Source organism: Neopelma chrysocephalum, unplaced genomic scaffold (assembly GCF_003984885.1).
Source record: "Neopelma chrysocephalum unplaced genomic scaffold, ASM398488v2 Primary Assembly neopelma1_61b, whole genome shotgun sequence".
NCBI classification, from domain to species: domain Eukaryota; kingdom Metazoa; phylum Chordata; class Aves; order Passeriformes; family Pipridae; genus Neopelma; species Neopelma chrysocephalum.
This window is the reverse complement of record NW_020897717.1, coordinates 3,845,872-3,865,526: the sequence shown is the minus strand read 5'-3', so window position 1 is coordinate 3,865,526 and position 19,655 is coordinate 3,845,872. Positions and strand designations below refer to the sequence as shown.

General features: G+C 42.4%; 1 protein-coding gene across 2 annotated transcripts; it reads right to left on the bottom strand.

Moving 5' to 3' along the window:
- Positions 1–300: 300 nt before the first annotated feature.
- Positions 301–19,194, bottom strand: CALM2 (calmodulin 2). 2 transcript variants are annotated; one of them, XM_027681964.1, is made up of 6 exons: positions 19,168–19,194; positions 9,275–9,305; positions 4,144–4,287; positions 3,964–4,070; positions 2,944–3,079; positions 301–1,530 (listed from the first exon to the last, which is right to left on the bottom strand). In XM_027681964.1, exons 1-6 carry the CDS (start codon positions 19,177–19,179, stop codon positions 1,502–1,504), a joined length of 459 nt encoding a protein of 152 aa, XP_027537765.1. In that variant the 5' UTR covers positions 19,180–19,194; the 3' UTR covers positions 301–1,501. The 2 variants fall into 2 exon arrangements, with proteins under 2 accessions (XP_027537765.1, XP_027537766.1); XM_027681965.1 differs by lacking the exon at positions 19,168–19,194 and adding an exon at positions 13,728–13,878.
- Positions 19,195–19,655: the final 461 nt, after the last annotated feature.

Genomic DNA, 19,655 nt, shown 5'->3' with positions numbered 1-19,655 from the left:
GGCAATAGGCACGAGCAGCCTCTGGCATTGAGTTCTTGGATCTGTCCTTGGCTGAAATCAGGTTTGTTTTCTGCTTTAAAAAAAATATAAACCTTGACAAGAAACTAGTGCAAGAAGCACAATTATGCTCATTAACAAATGAGTAAGAGAATGTTTTTCTTCTGTACTTTGAGCTGGCTGCATCCTGAATGGGAACTCAGATATGGCAGTTTCAGAAAAGCCCAAGTGTGAGACTAAGTTACCCCGATGTAGCAGCTGACAGGGAATAAACTCCAAAATAATTAAAAGAAAGCAAACAGGTTTAGTTGTCTGAACAAGGAATTTTAATTTTAGGTCAACTATTGAACTAGGTCAACATCCAGTTCACAATGTCTACAGATAGTGGGCATAGCCAGTCACTACGGTAAGTTTATTGAAGCACCAAGCTCCACACAAGACTGTAAAATACATTTTAAACTACTAGTAAGAAAGCTTCTTCAAGTCAACAATACTATTAAGGGCCAGAATTTAAGGACTAAGTTTTCACCTTCCAAGCTATTTTAAGACAGCCAATCCATTGCATAAGCAAACCAAACTGCTACATACTGAAACATAGAGCAGCAACTGCATTGAACAATTCCTGTAAATAATTCAAGGATACATTGAAACAGTATGGGTAAATTGTAATTTTTTATTGGAAAACAAATATACAACTTGGAATGGATTTGAGGCAAATCGTGCCATAAGCAGATTTTTTTTAAAATAAGTGGCTAAACAAAGTTTAAAAAGCATAGTAACAAGAGGAGAAAATGTTTTCTGGTACAGGACCAGCAGTACAAAAAAAACTTGTGTACGAGTACCTGGATAAATCACCCGTTTTGCATTAGTGCAACTTAAGTTTCATATTGTTGACTGTCAATCGTCCACAACGTTAAGACTCCACATTTCAACAACATGTTACAGGTATGGCCACAAACAAGTTACGGTGAAGTAAGCTAGGAGAATGACTTTAACAGTGCATTAGCCACATGACAGATACTATTAACCTCATTTTACTGCAAGAGTCCTCCTCCATCACAGAAAGGGGAATAAACTCTTGTGCACTAGAGAAGGAGAGCCAACATGTTGCTTTAACTAAGGAATTGCTAATGCATGGTAAACCCTAGCTTACTTAATGTAACTTGTCACACTAGTCATACCTAAGTCTCCTAAAGAAAGCTACTTTAATAGACAATCCAGATGTTCCCTCAATTAACCAACTCCATCTAACTTTAGATGTGCAGAAGGGCTTAAATATCCAGAGTAAGCCACATGCAACATTTGTTACTTAGATCAATTTTCCAAAAATCAGAACAATGACAGTAAGATAAAGGAGAAAAACATGGAGGAATGGCCTTCTAATTACTATACATGCATATTCTTTTGACAGTAAGGGAAAAACCTTTTACAGATAAGTTACAAACAGAGAAAAGGCAAATAAACAATTTTGTACAAGAAATTTAACACATTCTGTACAACGTCTTCACTTCGCTGTCATCATTTGTACAAACTCTGTAAAAGGAAAGAGTTGTATGAGTTATTCAGAGAAACAACTGAATTGCAAGATCTGAAAAGTGACCATACTGGTGCTGAACATCATTTGAAAACTATGATTTCAGTTATAGTCAAATAAAAGCATCTTCAAGATAGTCCCCTTTTTCACCAATCACACCTAAACCCCTTCTATTTTTAATAGGCAAGAGGCCTCTACATTTTTATAAAAGTTGGTCCCTCAGTTAACCAGGGAACAACCTTACTTCCAAAACAAAACATTACTCTTGTCCACCAACTTACAGAAGGGGACAAGATACCCAAGAATGACTAAGAGTAGAAATCACACTGAAGTGACAATCAGTTAAGTAGGTGTACAGTGTTGAATTTCTTGTTTTCCAAAGCAGAACAGCCCAAGTCGTGCTATTTTGCCTGCCTTTAAGCAAATGCTTTAATGCTTATTCATGGCACATGGTAAATCAGAACCCACAAAATAGGATTCATTTATTGTGCTGGAACATAGTTTCAGATACAATAATGAAAAGAGACTGGGAACCTAAAAGGAGTTAATTGGCTGCTCAAGTTTCAGAAGAGCAACTGGAAACAAGAGGGATGATGATCCTCTCTAGTGCCAGTCTCTGAATAGTCTACTCATAAGCACAGTGATGAAACAGCAGCCTTGTACATAAAAATGACTCTTCACTCACAGATGAGTGCTCATCCTTAGGCCACAACCAAAGAGGCCTTAAAGGAAAAGCACACCTACACCTCAGAAACAGTACAAGCATTATCTGAAAATACCCTCACTACTTCCTACAGCACATTTGGAAAGTTACAATGAAAACAAGCTTAGTGTGTGTCTGAGCTGCAAACACCTGACTGAAAGAACTCCTCCTGCTCGCATTACTTCATTTAAGTTTCAATGTCAGAAAGAAAGGAGGAAATAGAAATAAGTTACAGCTGATTTGTGTGAAATATATTGAAGAGGTCTTCTAAAGGTCTTGAAATTTCTGCATATTTGAGAGGCTTTCCCCCTTGGATTAGTAAGCAATTTTAAAAGCATTTATGACAAATGAGTGAATTCCTACAGTCAGATCAACATTAGTTAGTGAACAGAACAGTATGTGAACATCTGACAACTTGCTTATTCTAATGGTCATTAGACATCATTAGATTTAGGAAGTTAATTCTTGTACTGCACAGTTGAATAGTCTTTTTCTGCCTTTGGCACAAAGGCAGCAATAACACTCAGACTTGAACCCATTGAGAGGTACACAATGTACATACTAATTGAACATTAGTTAAAGGAACACTACGTGTTCAGATGAACTTGTCTGAACACTACCCTATTTAAACTTGGTGTGGCCATAAGCAACCACACAAGCATCAGCATGAGAAGTGCTACACAAAAAGAATCAGTTAACAACTCCTTACCTTCATAGTTTACTTGACCATCACCATCAATGTCTGCTTCCCTAATCATTTCATCAACTTCTTCATCTGTTAGCTTCTCCCCAAGATTTGTCATCACATGACGGAGTTCTGCAGCACTAATGTAACCATTGCCATCCTGGGAGGGATAAAAGGAACACTGGAATAGACTTGCCTAAGGCCTAGTGACTTAACTATAACTTAAGAACATTGCAGAGCAAACCGAACATTAAGAAGTTAACATAGCTTTAACCACTAGCATTTGCACAAGGCAAATGAGAGCTGCAAACATATCTTCAGCATTGTCCAATCTCTTAGTCTTAAAAAGACATTTTAAGATCAACTTATCCAATATAGTCTACTTTGGCTGTCCTATTCAGAGACATTTTTATACCACTGACAATGCAATCAGCATCTTTTGCAACCATCTTAGGTGATGGATGTCTATTAAATTATGTGACTGTGGTTCAAGTGGTTCTTAAAACAAGCTACTTATCTGATTTGCCTATTTAACAGGATTCCAGCACAAAGCCACAAGGCCTTCAGAGACTACTTTTACATATTCTACGCTAGCTGGGACACCAAATATTGAAGTACTAGTGTATACTAACACAACTGACTTTCCTCTTCAACACCCAAGGTACTTCACATCATATGTTTTCAGCTCAAAGGTGCATCTTAAGTAAATCAAGTAACTTTAGACTCTTTTAGCAATTCACTTAGCAAAGACTACATAAAAGATTTAAAACATTATTTTAAGTACTTAAAACAATTACCCTGCCAGTTGTGTACAAGTATTTTAGTATCATAACAAGCAGTACCTTAAACGGTGTCACCTGCTACTATCCTGACACCTCATTTGACTTTCATCTACAGTACCACAGTAGACTGAACTTTAGGGTGACTGGCCAATCTAGAGGTTCCAGATGACAGGACTGCAAATACCCCTCAGCTTCATGAGGAAGCACATTAGAAGTCCAACAGTTTTCTCAAAAGGAATATTTAAGGTAAACATTATAGTACCTTGTCAAAGACACGGAACGCTTCTCTAATTTCTTCTTCGCTATCTGTATCTTTCATTTTTCTTGCCATCATTGTCAGAAACTCTGGAAAGTCAATTGTGCCATTGCCTGAAAGATAATCACTTTGTTAGAAAAATGTGTTTCATGCACTTTATTAAATTACTTATTAGTAAAGTCTTACCATCAGCGTCTACTTCATTGATCATATCCTGTAGCTCTGCTTCTGTGGGGTTTTGACCAAGCGATCTCATCACTGTCCCCAACTCCTTTGTAGTTATAGTACCATCCCCATCCTTGTCAAATAGTGAAAAAGCTTCTTTGAATTCTGTACAACAACAAAAAAGTTAATCCCTTCAGCTTTGAAAGGTTAACTTAATTCACTGTTGCCTATTGTTCTAAGTTACTTGATTTCATTCTTGTAAGAAAATTCTGGTATACTGCTCAGCCAGTATAACTATAATGCCAATATCAAAGCACCAACATCTGAAAAACTACCCACCAGTCTACTAATCAACCACATTTTGACCCAAACTAAGATGGAAGGTCATCCATTTCAGAAGTACTCAGATGTTTGTTACTATCTGTCTTGAAAAGGATTCCTAACACAAAATTGAAATAGCTATCTGGAACTAGAAAGATCCACATTCTTGGTAGGAATTGTATCTCAACAGAAAACAGCATGGAATTAAATGGGAAAATTGAAAATTGGTGCTTAAAATATAAATGCTATAGCTTAACAGCACTTTTATTACTAATTGAGGAGATGAGCCAATGGAAAAAGGTACGGTCAGACCAAATTAAAACCAAGTTTCTCATTATAACCCACTTCTGCTAGACACAGATGTCTGAACAGTGCAATGCTACCACAGTTAAAGGAGGAAAGTCACTGGAGCCTTCATTTCGGAAAAGCTGCTTAGAAAATTGCTTTGGTCCTACTGCATCCTGAAACAGCACTCATAGAAGTGTTTCTGACTAGTTCTAAGACTGCTTTAGCTGTGTTTCAACATTACCTCTTAACCCCCTACAGTGGCTGTATTGTAGCCAGGAATATTAATACAAGCATAACATGTTTAATTGTCCAGTCCAAAAATGGAGCTGGTTTTAATCCATGCCATCTGTTTGTCTTTGGCCACAGACCCTAAACGAGCTCACTGGGCTGTAGTAGCTCATACACACGACAGTTAAATGTGAGAATCTTAACTTCCAGAGTTCAGATCCTTTTACAGCTTTCAAAGCACCTAAGATCACGCCTTTGGACAATTCATCAGCTCAAGGGTACTCCTGCATCAGAAATACTTCCAAGTATTGTTTTTTTCCCAACATTTCCAAGCAGCCAGCATTCCAGATGGTGGGTTTCCCAGGCCAGAATTAGTCACAGTAAAAACTGTGTTTTCACATGACCTGCATGAAGTCTTACTTCATCCACTTCATACTCTGAAACCCTTGAGGTAAGTACAAACTGCCAAGTGTTAAAAATGAAACTACAAAAATAGGCTTTTTATAGTTCATGAATGCAGCTATAATACTAGAGTCACAAACAAGTCTCAGGGAAAAAGCCCTACTCTTCTACATTTAACAGTTTGAAGTGTTCCAAAAGCCAACTCCCACTGTTTAGCCCATAAGAATTGGAGCAAGGCTACCACAGGACCAAACAAAACTATTTGAAGCCAGTATTGTATAATCACCAAGCACCTGTACCTATAGTCACTTCCAAACAGTCTTTGGGGCTAGTTTCAGTTATCTTAGAGGCAACGAATAGGTTTATCAGGACTTATGTTTTACACTAGGGAAGGAAAGGCTTTCAGGTCAAGGCTAGTACATAAGTTGATAGTCAAACATGGAAGGACCTCAAAAGGGGAAAGTTGAAGAGTCAAGTGCTCAAGTGTTATTCAAAATGTTTAGCTGTTAACCACTTTGTCCTTCACATGAAGGTCAACCATCACTAACCTAATCATGAAGCAGACTTCTCAGCATTGCAGTGACCTTGCTTAGAAGAAGTAATACTTAGCCTTTAAATTTTGTTTAAAAAAAAAAAAAAAGTTTTCTTTCTACAAAAATAGGCTTTTCAGTGGTATGTTCTGAACACTTGAAAGGAACCACTCAAAGGACAATTCTACCCTTCTTTTACTCAAAGATGCTGTAGGCTAAGAAGCAACCAGCTACAAATCGTAAGCATAACCATAAAGAAAATAAAGCAAGTCAAAGATTAGCAGCATATTCCCATTTGAAATGCTGAATCAAGTTAGGAATACAATTAAAATACCTCTTCAACCACTTCTGGGAACCACCTCCAGTAATAATTAGAACAAAGGAGTAACAACCTACACAGATACAGTTCAGATGAGAACAAGAGGAACGTAGCATAGCTTTCGAAGATTTGCAGCCATGGCTAGTGAGGGCAGCTATGACTAAAGTTTAGTAAGCAACTCAATTCTGGCTTCCTGCAACATAAGGTTGTAAAACACTCCTCATACACTTTATGACTCAAAGTAGCATGCAAAGCAAGTCCTCTCTATTCCACTTCTCTATACCAAATTGCAAATGAAAACTCTCTCGTAAGGCTACAAGGTCTCCTCCCTCTGAAAAGCATCCTGCATCAAGAAAAACACTACTTCCAGGCCCCATGAAAGAAAGGCTAATCCAACAGAATGTTAACTCCACCACCCTAGCTCAAAATGTTCTTTTTCACCATAGCTTCCAAGGCATCTCTGCACCACATCACCTTTCCAGATGAAGTAGCAGTCTTCAGTGACCTAATATGTTCAGTGAACCAGGGCTACCATTCCCCCTCTTGCACTATTTAGCAAGCTATGCCTGGAACTTTTATAGGAGAATGTCAATTGTTCTCTTCACAGCTACCAGGAGCTCAACACTTAAACATGTCTACTTCTACTATGGCATCAATTTAAAATCACTGTTGTGGTCAGATCCCCAACAGAGAACCACAGCACAGTAAAGGAACAAGATACAACAACCACCATACATAGACCTACTTGTTCAAAGCCTGGTTAAAACCCTGGGGTCTAATGAGAGGAGGGATAGCTCACTAGACCAGCTGGCTTTGGGACAAAGGCATCTTCAGGCTGCTCCCCCACCTGACTACCCACATTAAGTGGTCCTGACCTACGTACCTTTTTAATACAACGCTTAACACTAAAGGGATGGCCATTGGACTTAGCAACTTCAATTCTTACTGAATGCAACTGCAGCCAGTATTCACTTTCTGTACCTACTCGGCTTTCAAAATTCAGTCTTTCATACGAACAAACTCTGGGAAGCTTCACCCCTTCTTACACTGACAAGGAGCTTCAGTCCTATATGATTAATGAGTTCCATGGAAAATAACATCTTGAATCTTTAACAACTCTATTCTGGTGCTTTGCAGCAGAGGTGGAAGATTTTAAGCCCATGAGAAGTGGCTGCATTAAGTATTCTAGCCTTTTATTTAGGAAAAGTAAAGTTGTCACTACCTTGCAGTACCATTTACTAAGTTTACCTTCAAATTAAAAGCTAGGTGTCTTCAGAGAAGCTCAGTTACAGTGGCAGTGGCTCAAGTTTTCTAAGCCACAGCCTGTAGAACACACAAATTTTACCTGGAAGTCTTCATGGGAAGACACTGGCCTTTAGCAGCAAAACTAAGCAGACTGCTTAGTCAGCTGCAGCCCTTCCTAAGCAGTAGTGGGGATGGTTCCCTAACAGACCACCAGTGGGCTCATGTCTTCACATCTGAGGTTCATGGTTTATGGTTTACTTGCAGACACATTTGCTTAATGAAATACCAATAACTGAACTGAAAGTGGTAGGACATTTTTACACTGAATACTAACACTAAAGATATACTTTTATTCCTTCCATGCAGATGAAAAACTCTATTCCAGCATGACAGGCTTATCAATACTCACTTTTTGTTCCAAGAATTACACCATCATAAATGAATAGCTAAAATTTGCACTAATCCCAAGGTAATAAGCTTCCTGTTTATACTCCATAATCAGCTACATCAACTAATAAAACTTCTACATTTAAGAACTGGAACAATGAGGCATTATTGAAAAGACAGCAGTGACAATTGATAAAGTCTGCTCCAACTAAACTGATCACAAAACCTTTGAGATATGTAGGCCAGTTCCAGAAAAAAAAAAAAAATCTTAGGTTGAACTTGTGCTTACTCACAAGACAGTATCATGGCAACAAGTAAATAGACTAAGGATTTTCCACAAAACCATAATTAGTCTCCTTTGAGTAAAAGCAAGCATCTAAAGTGTAAAAGCTACAGAAAAATGTTCTTAACCTTCAGATTTGGCAATTATGGCAAAACCAAACCAGCTCATAATGACACTTCTGTTTAATACAGTGTCTTTAAGAGATACTACTATTTAACGGTGGTGTATCTCTTAGAGGATGTAATTTGTATGCTTGACCTGGCACTATTAGATTAGCAGAACCCTAACATCCTCAAGAATAAATTCGCATGACAGTTATGCACACTAAGACTTTCTAGTATTAACACTATACACTTGTCAGATCAAAACCCTGAAGTTCTTTAATGTCTTTGGCAAAGCTGAATTCTGCATGACCAGCTTTAAGTCACATCAATTACTGAAGTTCAAGTAAGTCTACAGAGAGCAATAAGAAGCCCGGAAGTTTGTGCAGCCTGCATGAGTAGCAGACACGATAACGCAAAGTTTTTGCCATTAATAAGAAGCTGTAAGTGCACGTAACCCATTGTTAAGGGGCCAATACTAAGATACAAGAGATGCATATTTAAGCATTTCAGAGCAAGCGCCAGACCATCAGAACAGCACACACACAACACTTGTGTCCAAGCACAAAATGCAGTTCCAAATATGGAATATTAAGAGTTGTCATCTTGAAGCCAATCTCTGCTGTCATCAACAAGAGCCACTCTGAAACATCTCTGCTGACAGGAGACAGCAAAGTACATTATTTTTGCCTTCTGTTAGAAAAGTACTGCAGATTCCAAGCCTTCACCAGAGACTTGTCATTCTCTCCCTGCCCCATCCTCTTTCAGTTTGCACTTGGGACAATTCTGTAGTCATGAGAAAAAAATGAAGAGTCACAGGTCTATTAGCCAGTAAAGATGTGAGGATTGTTTAACCACTTCACATTCATTGTGTCCATGGTGCTTTTACAGCAGATGAGCCTTTAAAACTTAGGTAACATATCAAAACATTCCACCATATTACTTTAGTATCTAAGAAAGCAAAATATCTTGTGTAACACAAGACTGTCACTGGATTAAGAGATGTGCCAGGTCAAGTAGGAGTAGCAACATAGCACAAAAGTCTCACCTGCAATCTGCTCTTCTGTCAGTTGATCAGCCTGCAATAAAAGAGAATATGATTATAGTTGTAGCAAAAGTTCAAGGCAAGTAAGACTTGTAGAAGCCTCTAAATATGGTAGCTGCTCTTCATGACTTATCTGTAGCATTCTGAAATAGTTCTAACTAATACAGCTCAAAAGTCATCAGGATTGCTTGCTAAGTAAAACTGGTCGCCTACCCTCATTTCCTGACCCTGAAATATCTGATACACCCAAGTAATATATTACCACTTTTATCAATCAATTGCCCAAGCAACACTAGCAAGCTCAGGGCACACAGGTCCCTTCCTATAGACTGGTTTTAAAAACTCATTTACACAGTACACTACCAGGCTCAGCTTCAAACAAAACACTTTAGGTCTAAGTAACGCAGCAGTAACTCCCAAATGCCAAATTTAAGGCAGACTAGCATCTTCTGCTAAGTTACAATGGTAAAATTAGAAGAATATACTCTTTGCTAGAATTAAATCATCCCTTGATTAACACAAAGCTTCATGTCCAAGACCTGGCTGTAAAATACAAGACACCAGCTTCAGCCCAAACCAGTCATTTCAGTGACATGCAGCTATCTAGACTTTTTCAGACCATTGTCTACACTGACTCAGCTACCAGGTAGTTAACAGGGCCAGCAGAAAAAAGTTTTGTAGTCTAGGATGTAATTTCTGTATCAGTTAGGTAAACCCAATTTTATACCTCTTTTGCATCTATCAGCAGTTTTGAATCAACTGTACTGGACAGCAATAAAAACCCTCAGTCTTTGAGGCCAAACCCAAAATGGACTTCACTCCTGAAGGAGTACAAAGGTGTTTGAGGACTGTAGAAACACCTTCCCAGGGTCTCAACTTAGCTTATTCTTTAAACAAATTCTGGACAGCTTCAATTCAATTGCAGTAACAAGGCCACACATTTCCTTCAGGGAAGCTTCTTGAACTCTTTACTTCATAGTACCCCACTGAAGAGTAAAACCCACACTAAAATACAGAAAAGACACATTCACTGCCTAAGCTCAACAATGCATTTTCAGTTTTGTTCCTGTTGTGACCATTTCAGCAACAACCCTTTTTGTAGTTAATGCAATACTGACAGAAAAATTTTCAGTCACTAGGTGTGCCCACCAAACTCTTCCTACACATTAACCATCTGTCAAGGGAAGACTTAGAAAAAGGCATATGCACCACCTGTCAATTTTTACTTAACTAATTACAATCTCAATTACATTTCTATATTGCATACAAATTTAGAAATTACCAGCTGCTGGTTATTCTTACTATAACAGAAGGAAAGACAGCTACTCAAGCAGACATACAAGAGCGTAATTGCTTACCGAAAATAAAAAATCTGCATACAATACAGAAACAGCCCAAGACAAAGGCCTCCATCAGTTCCTTTCTCAGACTGTCTGGGGCTCACATACTTTAAGAACCAAGACCTCCCTGCTGAGCAACTTTTAAACTAGCAGCCAATGGGTATTAGAAGCTACAGATTCCACTTGTCCAAATTTCAGCTGCTGTAGGAAGTATCCCCATGTAGGCTCTACTTTTTGTTAAAAAAAAAAAACCAAAAACCACAAAAAACCCAAACAAACAAAAAAACAGACTAGGGTGGCAGCAACACTGAGAACGTCACCAATTCGACCCTAGGCTTTGGGATGGAAGTATTCTGCCGGTCACATGGCAGAAGCCTAACGGATTTTGGCTTGTCTGGAGAGTATCATTAACACAGGCTCCTACCTTTGCATGCTATTTACATTTTTACTGTTCGAGTGAGGAGAACGATGTGCTACGTTTCCATAAGACATTTATATTTACAGAAAGCTGTAGATCAGATTTAAGCAACAAGAACCTGGTTTATTTAGGTCAGTACTTATGGGTTACCAAGTTGAGTCACGTACTGTTTTATACAAACAATTTTATATGAAGACGTGACATAGCAATGTGTGAGCTGTTAAGCGTTCTCAAGCTCTTCCTCCTCTCTAACTCTTCCAGAAACTTAAAACACCCTAACCATGAATTTGGATAAGCTCTGACAGTACCTGTAAGCGGTACATTGTTTGAGGAGAGCACAAACCTTATTAAAAGGCACAGGTATGGAGCAGTTGAAAGATAAGAGGGGAGGTGGGGCAAGGTTGAACAAACACCATCTGCACTCTGCAGTGCTGGGCTCTGCAGGGACTGCTGCGCAACAGCAGTAAAGGGCGGAGCCAGCAGCCTGCCAGATCCCTGCCTCCTGTGCCACCCAGGTGGAGGACTATCAGCCTGGAACCATGCGCGCGAGTTACAGGCCACTGTGCCCTTCCGAGAGGAGCCTCCTGGAGTTCTATGCCCCGAATTTAAGCTAGATAATCGTGCACCATACCTGTGACAGGGTGCGCACTTTGATCGAGGCAACACAACTTCAGATCCAAACGTTTAAATGCTGACTGTAACGTGCCTATGCTGAAGGTTTGACATGCCCTTTATCATGGCCAAGACCCACCTCAAAACCTCCCGATGCCATCACAGATTTGACACGGCATTCTGTGATTCACGTTGCAGTACTTTCATTTTCACTGCAGTAGCTCCCATCCCCCCACCCCCAGTTTGTGCGGAGGCCCTGACAAAGAATCCAAACCTCCAAGGAAAGCAGGGGAGCTGTTGTGTGTGCGGCGGTTTCTGTGGCACATACAGCCTCTAGAGGTAGTGTTTCATTACAGCCGTAGCTGCTCTGCAGTAACCAGTTTGGGAGATCCTCCACAGTGCTGACTAACACTGCCTGATAAAGAGCCACCAGCAAATCGCAAACCCTGTTCCTCTCTGAAACTCGACATTTTGGTGTATTTCACAGGCATCGGATCTGAAGGGACAGTTCTGTTCTGGCAGGACTAACTGCAGAACAAGAACCAGACAGACTAGCATATACGGACTAAAATTAGGCTTATGGTAGGTTAGCTTATTCTAGGAGCAGATCATTCTGCCTTATCTAGCATGGGGAGTACTGGACAACATTCAGCCACAGGTTGAGCCAGTTTGGTCTGTCGGGATGAACTATAACCACACTCAGTGTCACTGTGCCTCCTGGACACACCCATTTTAACACAGACCTTGCTTGAAGATACTCCATTTTTGGTTCTCTACAGATGATGACTAAATGCAGCAAGTCTTCTGCTGCTAGATCCATTGCTTTTTTCCCCCTCCTTAATAGATGGTGCTGTATAGGTTCACAATTCAAGCAAAAGAACCAATTCGGGCTTCAATTCACCTAATTCTTTGCTCAGAAAGAGCACTTCAAAAAACTAAATTTTAAGTACTCATCGTTCACATTAGACATGACGAGCTGACAGTGATCTGATTCCTTAGAAGCACGTAATGAATGAAAAGACAATTCCACAATACTTATCTTAAAGCAGAGATATCTTAATGCAGAGATAGCCCTAAGTGATCACTGGTGCTGCTTTTGCAAGAAAATTGGGTTTTGTACGTTTCTCATTATCCACTTGTTTTTTAAAAAAACAAACACTAAATTCACATTGTGTAGACCGAATTTGAAACAATGCTCCGATCCCACGAAATGCGCTTTATTTCGACAGCGGATTAAAATCCTAAAGGCATCACTGAAAAAATTATAAACGCAGGACTGTCCTCTGCAGTGACCAAAACGGGAAGCCAAAATTGATTAAAAAAAAAAAAAAAGAACACAAATAATCCTTGTCCAACAGAGCCGCCAACAGCAAGGCGCTACCACGGAATCGGTAGGGGCTCCAACGCGAGCTGACAACAGGTCTAGCGAGGAGGGCGATGGTGCAGTGAGGCACAGCCTGCCCCTCATCATCATGCTGCTCAGAAGCTGCAGGGCTCCGCAGTGCATTATTATGACCAGGCGCAGCACACCTCGCTAGCGAGCCGGACATCTTAGGCTGCCTCCCCAGGCACTCTCAGCCGCACACACGCCAGGGACAGGGAGGGGGAAAGCGATAAGAACGCGGAGCTGATGCCATCGTGGCAAGCTCCTTCCCCTGCTCCCAGCGCCCCAGGTCCCCTCCCAGGCGGGACCGCTATCCACCGCTCCCCCCGGCACGCGCCCGGCGCCACCTCATGGCGCTCCCGCCGACCCCGGGACCGTTTGGATTTGAATCCGCACCAACGCCCCAGGGCGGGAAAGGGACCCGGGCGGGACCCATCCGCCGCCGCCGCCGCCACCACTTCCTCCCACGCACACGGCGCCTCCGAGCGGGACCATCCGCGCCAGACCGAGCCCGTCGGCCGCAGCGAGGGACGCCTGCAACCCCACCTCCCCCTCGCCCCTCTGCAGGCGACCTCGCCCCGCACCAGCCAACCTCCCCCCCCATCCGCACCCAATCCAGCCGCCCCCACCCCCCGCCTCACACGCCGAGCACCACAGCGGCGCCCGCCGAACCCTGCGGCTGCTCCGTGCCCAGGGACTCACCATGGTGGCCCGGCCTGGCTGCGGGGTGCGGTGGGAGCTGAGAGCTGCACGGGGCGCACGCTGCGCAACCTGCCCGCTGCACGGCTCGACTCACACTGAGCCCTGCCCGCCCGCCGCCGGCGCCTCATAAACCGCCTCACCGCCCGCCCGGATCGCTCCGCGCCGCTCCCTCCCCCCTCCCCTTCCCTCGGTAGCGAGCGGAGCTGCGAAACGAGTCCCGGCCCTTCGCGCCCTTCTCGGCAGGGCCCCCCCGCGCCCCGAGCGCGGCCCTTCTGCCCCTAAGCCCCCGAGCCCGGGCGCACGAAAGGGTGAGGTGCAAGAAAAACTGGGGTCTGCGCTTGTGAAATGGTGTGGAGGGGAGCGGGGGTGCGGAGGGGGGCAGGGCTAGGGACTATTTCTCCGAGCGGAAGGGGATCTTAGGAAAAAATGCCGAGGAGTGCAGAGACTCCGTAAGGAGAGCGCTGATTGGTGGGTTCGTACCTGCAATGCGTCACTCGGACATGCACAGTCTGGGCCGGGAACGCGGTTCCCCCTCCCCCCGCCCGCAGTGCGTGAGGGCCCGGCGGGGCCGGGGCCGCACCGCCGCCCGTCGGCACCCACGGTGGCCGGGACACGGCCACTGTCCCGCTCCCTGGGCACCGAGCGGGAACGGTATCCCTGGGACCGTGTTTGCTAGAACGTTTAGAACCTTTATCTCGCTGTGCTCCGGAAAGCCTCACCCACACAGAGTTACTAAATGAGACTCGCTCCGCATCCAACACAGTGCAGAAAAAAAATTCCCACCTCGCGCTGCAAGCCAGAGATGCTTCGTCGTTTGGTAGCGTTGTTTAAAAGAACAGATTTAACAGAATCAATTAGGTTGGAAACGACCCCTGAGCTTATCGAGTCCAACCTTTGACCGAACACCACCTTGTCAGCCAGACCATGGCACCAAGTGCCATCGTCCTAACTTTGCTTAAAGCAAACACCTCCAGGCACGGTGACTCCACCTCCTCCCTGGGCAGCCCATTCAAGTGTTTAATCACCCTTTCTATGAAGAAATTCCCCTAAAGTCCAACCTAAACCTCCCCAGTTAGACATTTTTCCTGTTTCTCCCTGTTAGGAACGGTGTACGCCCAAATCCTGTGCCTGAGAACAGGTGGCCAGAAATTCTGAGCTGAAATCTGGAGTCTTAGCAGCATTTTCTGTAAGATGCATTTGGGCAAATGGCTCCAGACACAACTTTCGAACTTGCATGTATATTTTAAAAGACAATTCAGCAATGTTGGCTGAGTTCAGTGAAAGCAGACCAACCTGCCATCTCTGAAAACCACAACACTCGTTTTTGGGACGATAAATCCATTATTAAACTTTGGGGCCTGAGTTAAAGTTTTCTGACCTAAGTTTGAATACAAATTACCTACTTCCATATCTACTGAAGGAATTATTTAGTTGGTATTTATACAGAATTTTATACCTATCTACTCACTGTTATTACAAAAACTAGAGCAATGGCTCTCACTTCGCACATTAAAGAGGTTTCAGTCATCTCTGCTCTTTGCAGTCTCTTTGGTTTATAGGCCATAGAAATAGGATGTGCTTGGGAGGGGACTGGCATGAACTAACTCTTTAACAGAAATTTTGTGAGGTTTTTCCCCCTGAATATTAATGGAAATTCTCAGGCCTGATTTCTTTTCAGGATAGTCTTGTGTCCACCAAATTCAGTAAAAAAGGGGGGATTAAAAAAAACCCCCAAACCCAGAACAAGACCTGATTTCTTAAAATAATTAGGGACCCCTTGACTGAGTCCAGTGGCTCTCACCTCTCTTCCTCACTTTGTGATCATAGGGAATACAGAAAACAACACCGTATACTTAAACTTGGCCTTCAGCCTTGAAATCAACCTGCAGTAACTGTTTTGTGATGCACTAGTTTGTTAGGCCTCCTTTCCTCTTACTGTATTTATAGTACACAAATCATGCACATTGAACTATTGTCTTTGCAAACTCTGATAACATTTTTTCAAGATGTAGTGCGTACCTAGGTGAACAAAATACTCTCCTGAGAAAGCAATGACCGACAAGGTTATTGTTACACATGCTCTCTCCAGCCTCTGCCATAGGAAGCAGGAACAAATCCCCACCTGTGGTCAGGCTATGCTCCACGCAGACAGATGAGCTTCAAGCAAGTTTTCCTCCTCCCCAATGCCCTCTTTGGTTCAGTTTTAAGGATTCCTTTGACATTCCCAACTTCTTTACATTTCTAGAGGCGTGAATCACTGCAGACAAGTTCTTGACCAAAAAAATACATCACCTGTTCTAGATTTGGGATAAAAGTGGCATAGCAGCACTCAGGGTGAGTGCATGTCACACCCTCAAATCTGGAGCAGAGCAGAGCAGAGTGCTGGCGTGTTTGCGTGGAGCAAAACCATCTCCTGTGGAGATGTTAGCTTGGGTCCTGGCAACAAAACGCCCACGGGTGATATGCCAGGCCCTTTCCTCAGCATCTGTCCTTTATCCTCACAGTACCGTGGAGAGGCAAAACATTGTGACACCTGGGTTACTCAGGTGCCAAGTCTCAAGGGATCTATTAAGATGAGGTATATAAACATTTCTGAATGAAGGTGGTCCTGAGAGATTTGATGAAAAGTATGTGGCAGGGCTGTATTGAGACAGCAAGTTCTGCCTGAGTCCTGTTCCTGGAGTCTCAGGAGCATGGAGGCTGTAGAAAACATGAGGCCCACAGCATAAATAAAATGCAGGCTCTTTAATTATGGCCTAAGGGTTTGCTGAGGAGGACGTACTTGATTGCAAGAATGTCTGGTCCCAGAGAATCTGACCACCATAGTATTTGGGGTTTTTTAATGTCCATTAAAGTATTTGGTATCTGTAATTTATATTTAATTCTTCATACTCTTTTTAGTTGTGTTCAGTTTTCTCTAAAGTGGTCATTCAGAGCATCCTCCCTCTGCCATATGTTTCTTATGCCCCCTGGTTCCTTGATCTCTCTCTCTCCCCTTTCTCTGTTCTTATGTGTCTCCTTTTTTCCATCTGCGTTTTCCTCCAGCAGCACCCATTTCCTGTGGGTTTCATCACCACCCCCACCCTGCTTCCATCTGTTGAAGAGATCAGCCATGAAGTTAACTTGCAATTACACTACCCGTGAAATTACACCAACACTTCCAGCGGCATTACTAAGCATTAAAGTGAACAACCCAGTGAAATTAATGGGAGAGGGGGGAATTCTCCCGTCTCACAAACGGGTTGTTGGCACTCTCAGGTAGGTAAACCAGCAGATTCTCAGGTATATTGAGGTCCTCTCCCAGTAGCCTAGAGAAGCAGAATTGCTTTCCAGCAGCCCAGCTGACGCTCTCTGCAGCCTGCATGTGCCACGAGAGGCAGGGAAATACATCAAATAACCGGCCGCAGGCACGGGCTGCGACTGACACCTCTGACAGAGCAATAATGGGAATTGACGGTAATTTCTCTGTTGCAATGGTCAGGTATAGCTCTACCGACTTGGGCTTTTTAATGTGATAATTCCTCTCTCTGGTATGTAATTTAATAGATTTGTCAATGCTTGTCCACTGTGCTTCTCCCCCGTCCCCTCTTCCAGCACAGAAATATGGTTTTACAGAAGTCTACTTTCAGGATTATGGCAGCAAATTAGAAAAGCAATTTGAGTTCCAAGGTTAGATGAGCTGCATATGCCAGCAATTTTCACAGTTACTCTTTGTGGTATACTTAATATTGTGAAAATGCAATTTATTCTATCATCTTAGTAATACTTTAATGGATCATTCGGACTAATGTATACAGACCGCAGTGCAATGGCATAAAATGCTATAGCTGCTTCCTCAAGATTATAGTTATATTTTGAACAACCTAATTATAAATTAACTGTAAATTTTATAAGTGATTTTCTGAGATAAGAAGCAAAAGTTCTCTACCTACAGCAAGTACTAACACTTAGCATTTAACTAACTGCTACATACAGAAGGAAAATAGCTCATGGCTGTTTTTTGCATAATGGGTCTGATTTTTTCCTGCTTTGTCTGTAATAGAGAACTTGCCTCCCTGAGAAAGGCCTTTATCCTCAGTTCCAACTTTATGGGGATAAAACTAGGGTGTAAATCAAGACTTAGCCACCCAGATGTACTTGGTAGGCCCATTCAGCCCTTAGCAAGGAAAAACTTAGTTGTGTGCAGATTTTAAGGTGCTAAATGAGACATTCTGGTATCCTGAGATCATCTGTTGATCAAGCAACCCAGAATGCTGAGAACTGGGAGGAGCTGGGGTGACTGCTTATCCAGGTACCCTCACCTCACGTGGATGACAGCAGCAGATATTAACAGAGGTTTACGGATGGTGTTGGATCGAAGACACCTCCTCTAATATAAACATGCTTGTGGGAATAGCTGCATTTTTCCCTTGCATGTTGAAAACCTTACCCTGTTCTTTGTGCCTGGTCCCTGAAGGACTCACACCTGGACTACATAGTACCCATCAATTACAGGGATGGCACTTCTTCCCCTACAGAATAGTACAGGAGATTCCTCCCACACTTCAGTTTCTGTAGGAAGTGCATAGATAAGAGCACTACATGATCTGAGTCGCAGGCAAAAGGGACTGCATTACACGCTTTCAGAACATGCCCATAGCTGTGTCAATGCTGAAGGCAATGCAGGCATATCCCAATCAGCATTTGGTAACTTAGATATGGATAGCAAGGTAGCTCTAGAAGTGTGGTGCTTACCACAGACTGCCAGACCCTGTCAAGAAGCCATTCAGGTTTGAAGCCAGTGGATACAGAGCTCTATTGTAGGGATTACATGGCTCCCCTACTCGAGGCTAGATGTTGTAAAGCTGATTCAGGTGACCTAAAGCTGACTCTTTAACTATCTTGTGACTATTCACTAATATTAAACAAGACAGGAGAGTCCAAAAAAGTAGATGAGTGCACTCACATAAAACTGAGAGAGGCGGGAGGAAGATGCAAGATCTAATCACAGGCTCTAGACTAGGTTTAAGAGTAAAAAGCCAGTGGGACTCAGAATCTTTTTTTTTATTATTATTATTGTAAAGAGAAACAACTGCTTCCGTTTTATGAGGATTTCTGATGGAACACTGTCTATAAACCTGCAGTATTTTCTGTGCTCCTATGAGGAAAACCTAGCTGTAGGTCTTCATTTCACAAGCATATCGTTCTGGAAGATGAGAAGGCTGCCTGGGTAGAGGCAGTAGGAGATTCCCTTTCTAAACTGTGTTCTTGGAGTACAAGAATAGATAGCCCCCAACACTATGAGAAGATCTTGCTTTTTCTGTGTTTCATTTTCTAAAATGCCTTAATAGGAAGGAAAGCATAAAACCTATATTTGCTCCAAGATAACAGAAATCCCACAGTCATCATCTATAGTACAGTTCTGTTTTCCAGGAACTGGAAATAATATCATAACACTTACAAGAAGTAGCATAAGGTCCAGGAAATTGCAGAATGTATTCCAATGCCTTCAGATTCTTCAAAGTCTTCTTTTTCTTTCATTTGATAAGCTGTAAGAGAAAGAGAAAGTTCTCAAGAGTTATCTGCTCTTCCACACATGGGGCAGAAGCCTTTGTCCATGAGAACCACCACCCAACAATTATCATCAGTGCTTACACAGGAATGAACCTCAGTCTAGAATGGAGACTCTCTTTAGTTTGATGAATATGATGGAGAAAGCACTAGCAAATGCTCAGTGGCCAGCATTTTGCCATTTTCAGTGGGAAAACACAGACAAAATATATTTATTTCCCAACCAGACTATGCCACTGTTATGGGTTGGTTTCAGTTTGTCCAAAACCGAGCCCACAATATATGAAGAAGTAGTATAATGAAATTCATAAACTTGACAAAATGCATCCAAGCAACTGTTTAAACTTCCCCTCCTGTGGAGATCTAGGAAGACAGTGG

Coding starts and splice junctions, on each gene's coding strand:
- CALM2 (XM_027681964.1), bottom strand. Junction 3,080..3,963: donor CGTTCCGTGTCTTTGACAAG/GTACTATAATGT, acceptor TATCCCTCCCAG/GATGGCAATGGTTACATTAG. Junction 1,531..2,943: donor TGGTCAAGTAAACTATGAAG/GTAAGGAGTTGT, acceptor TTCCTTTTACAG/AGTTTGTACAAATGATGACA.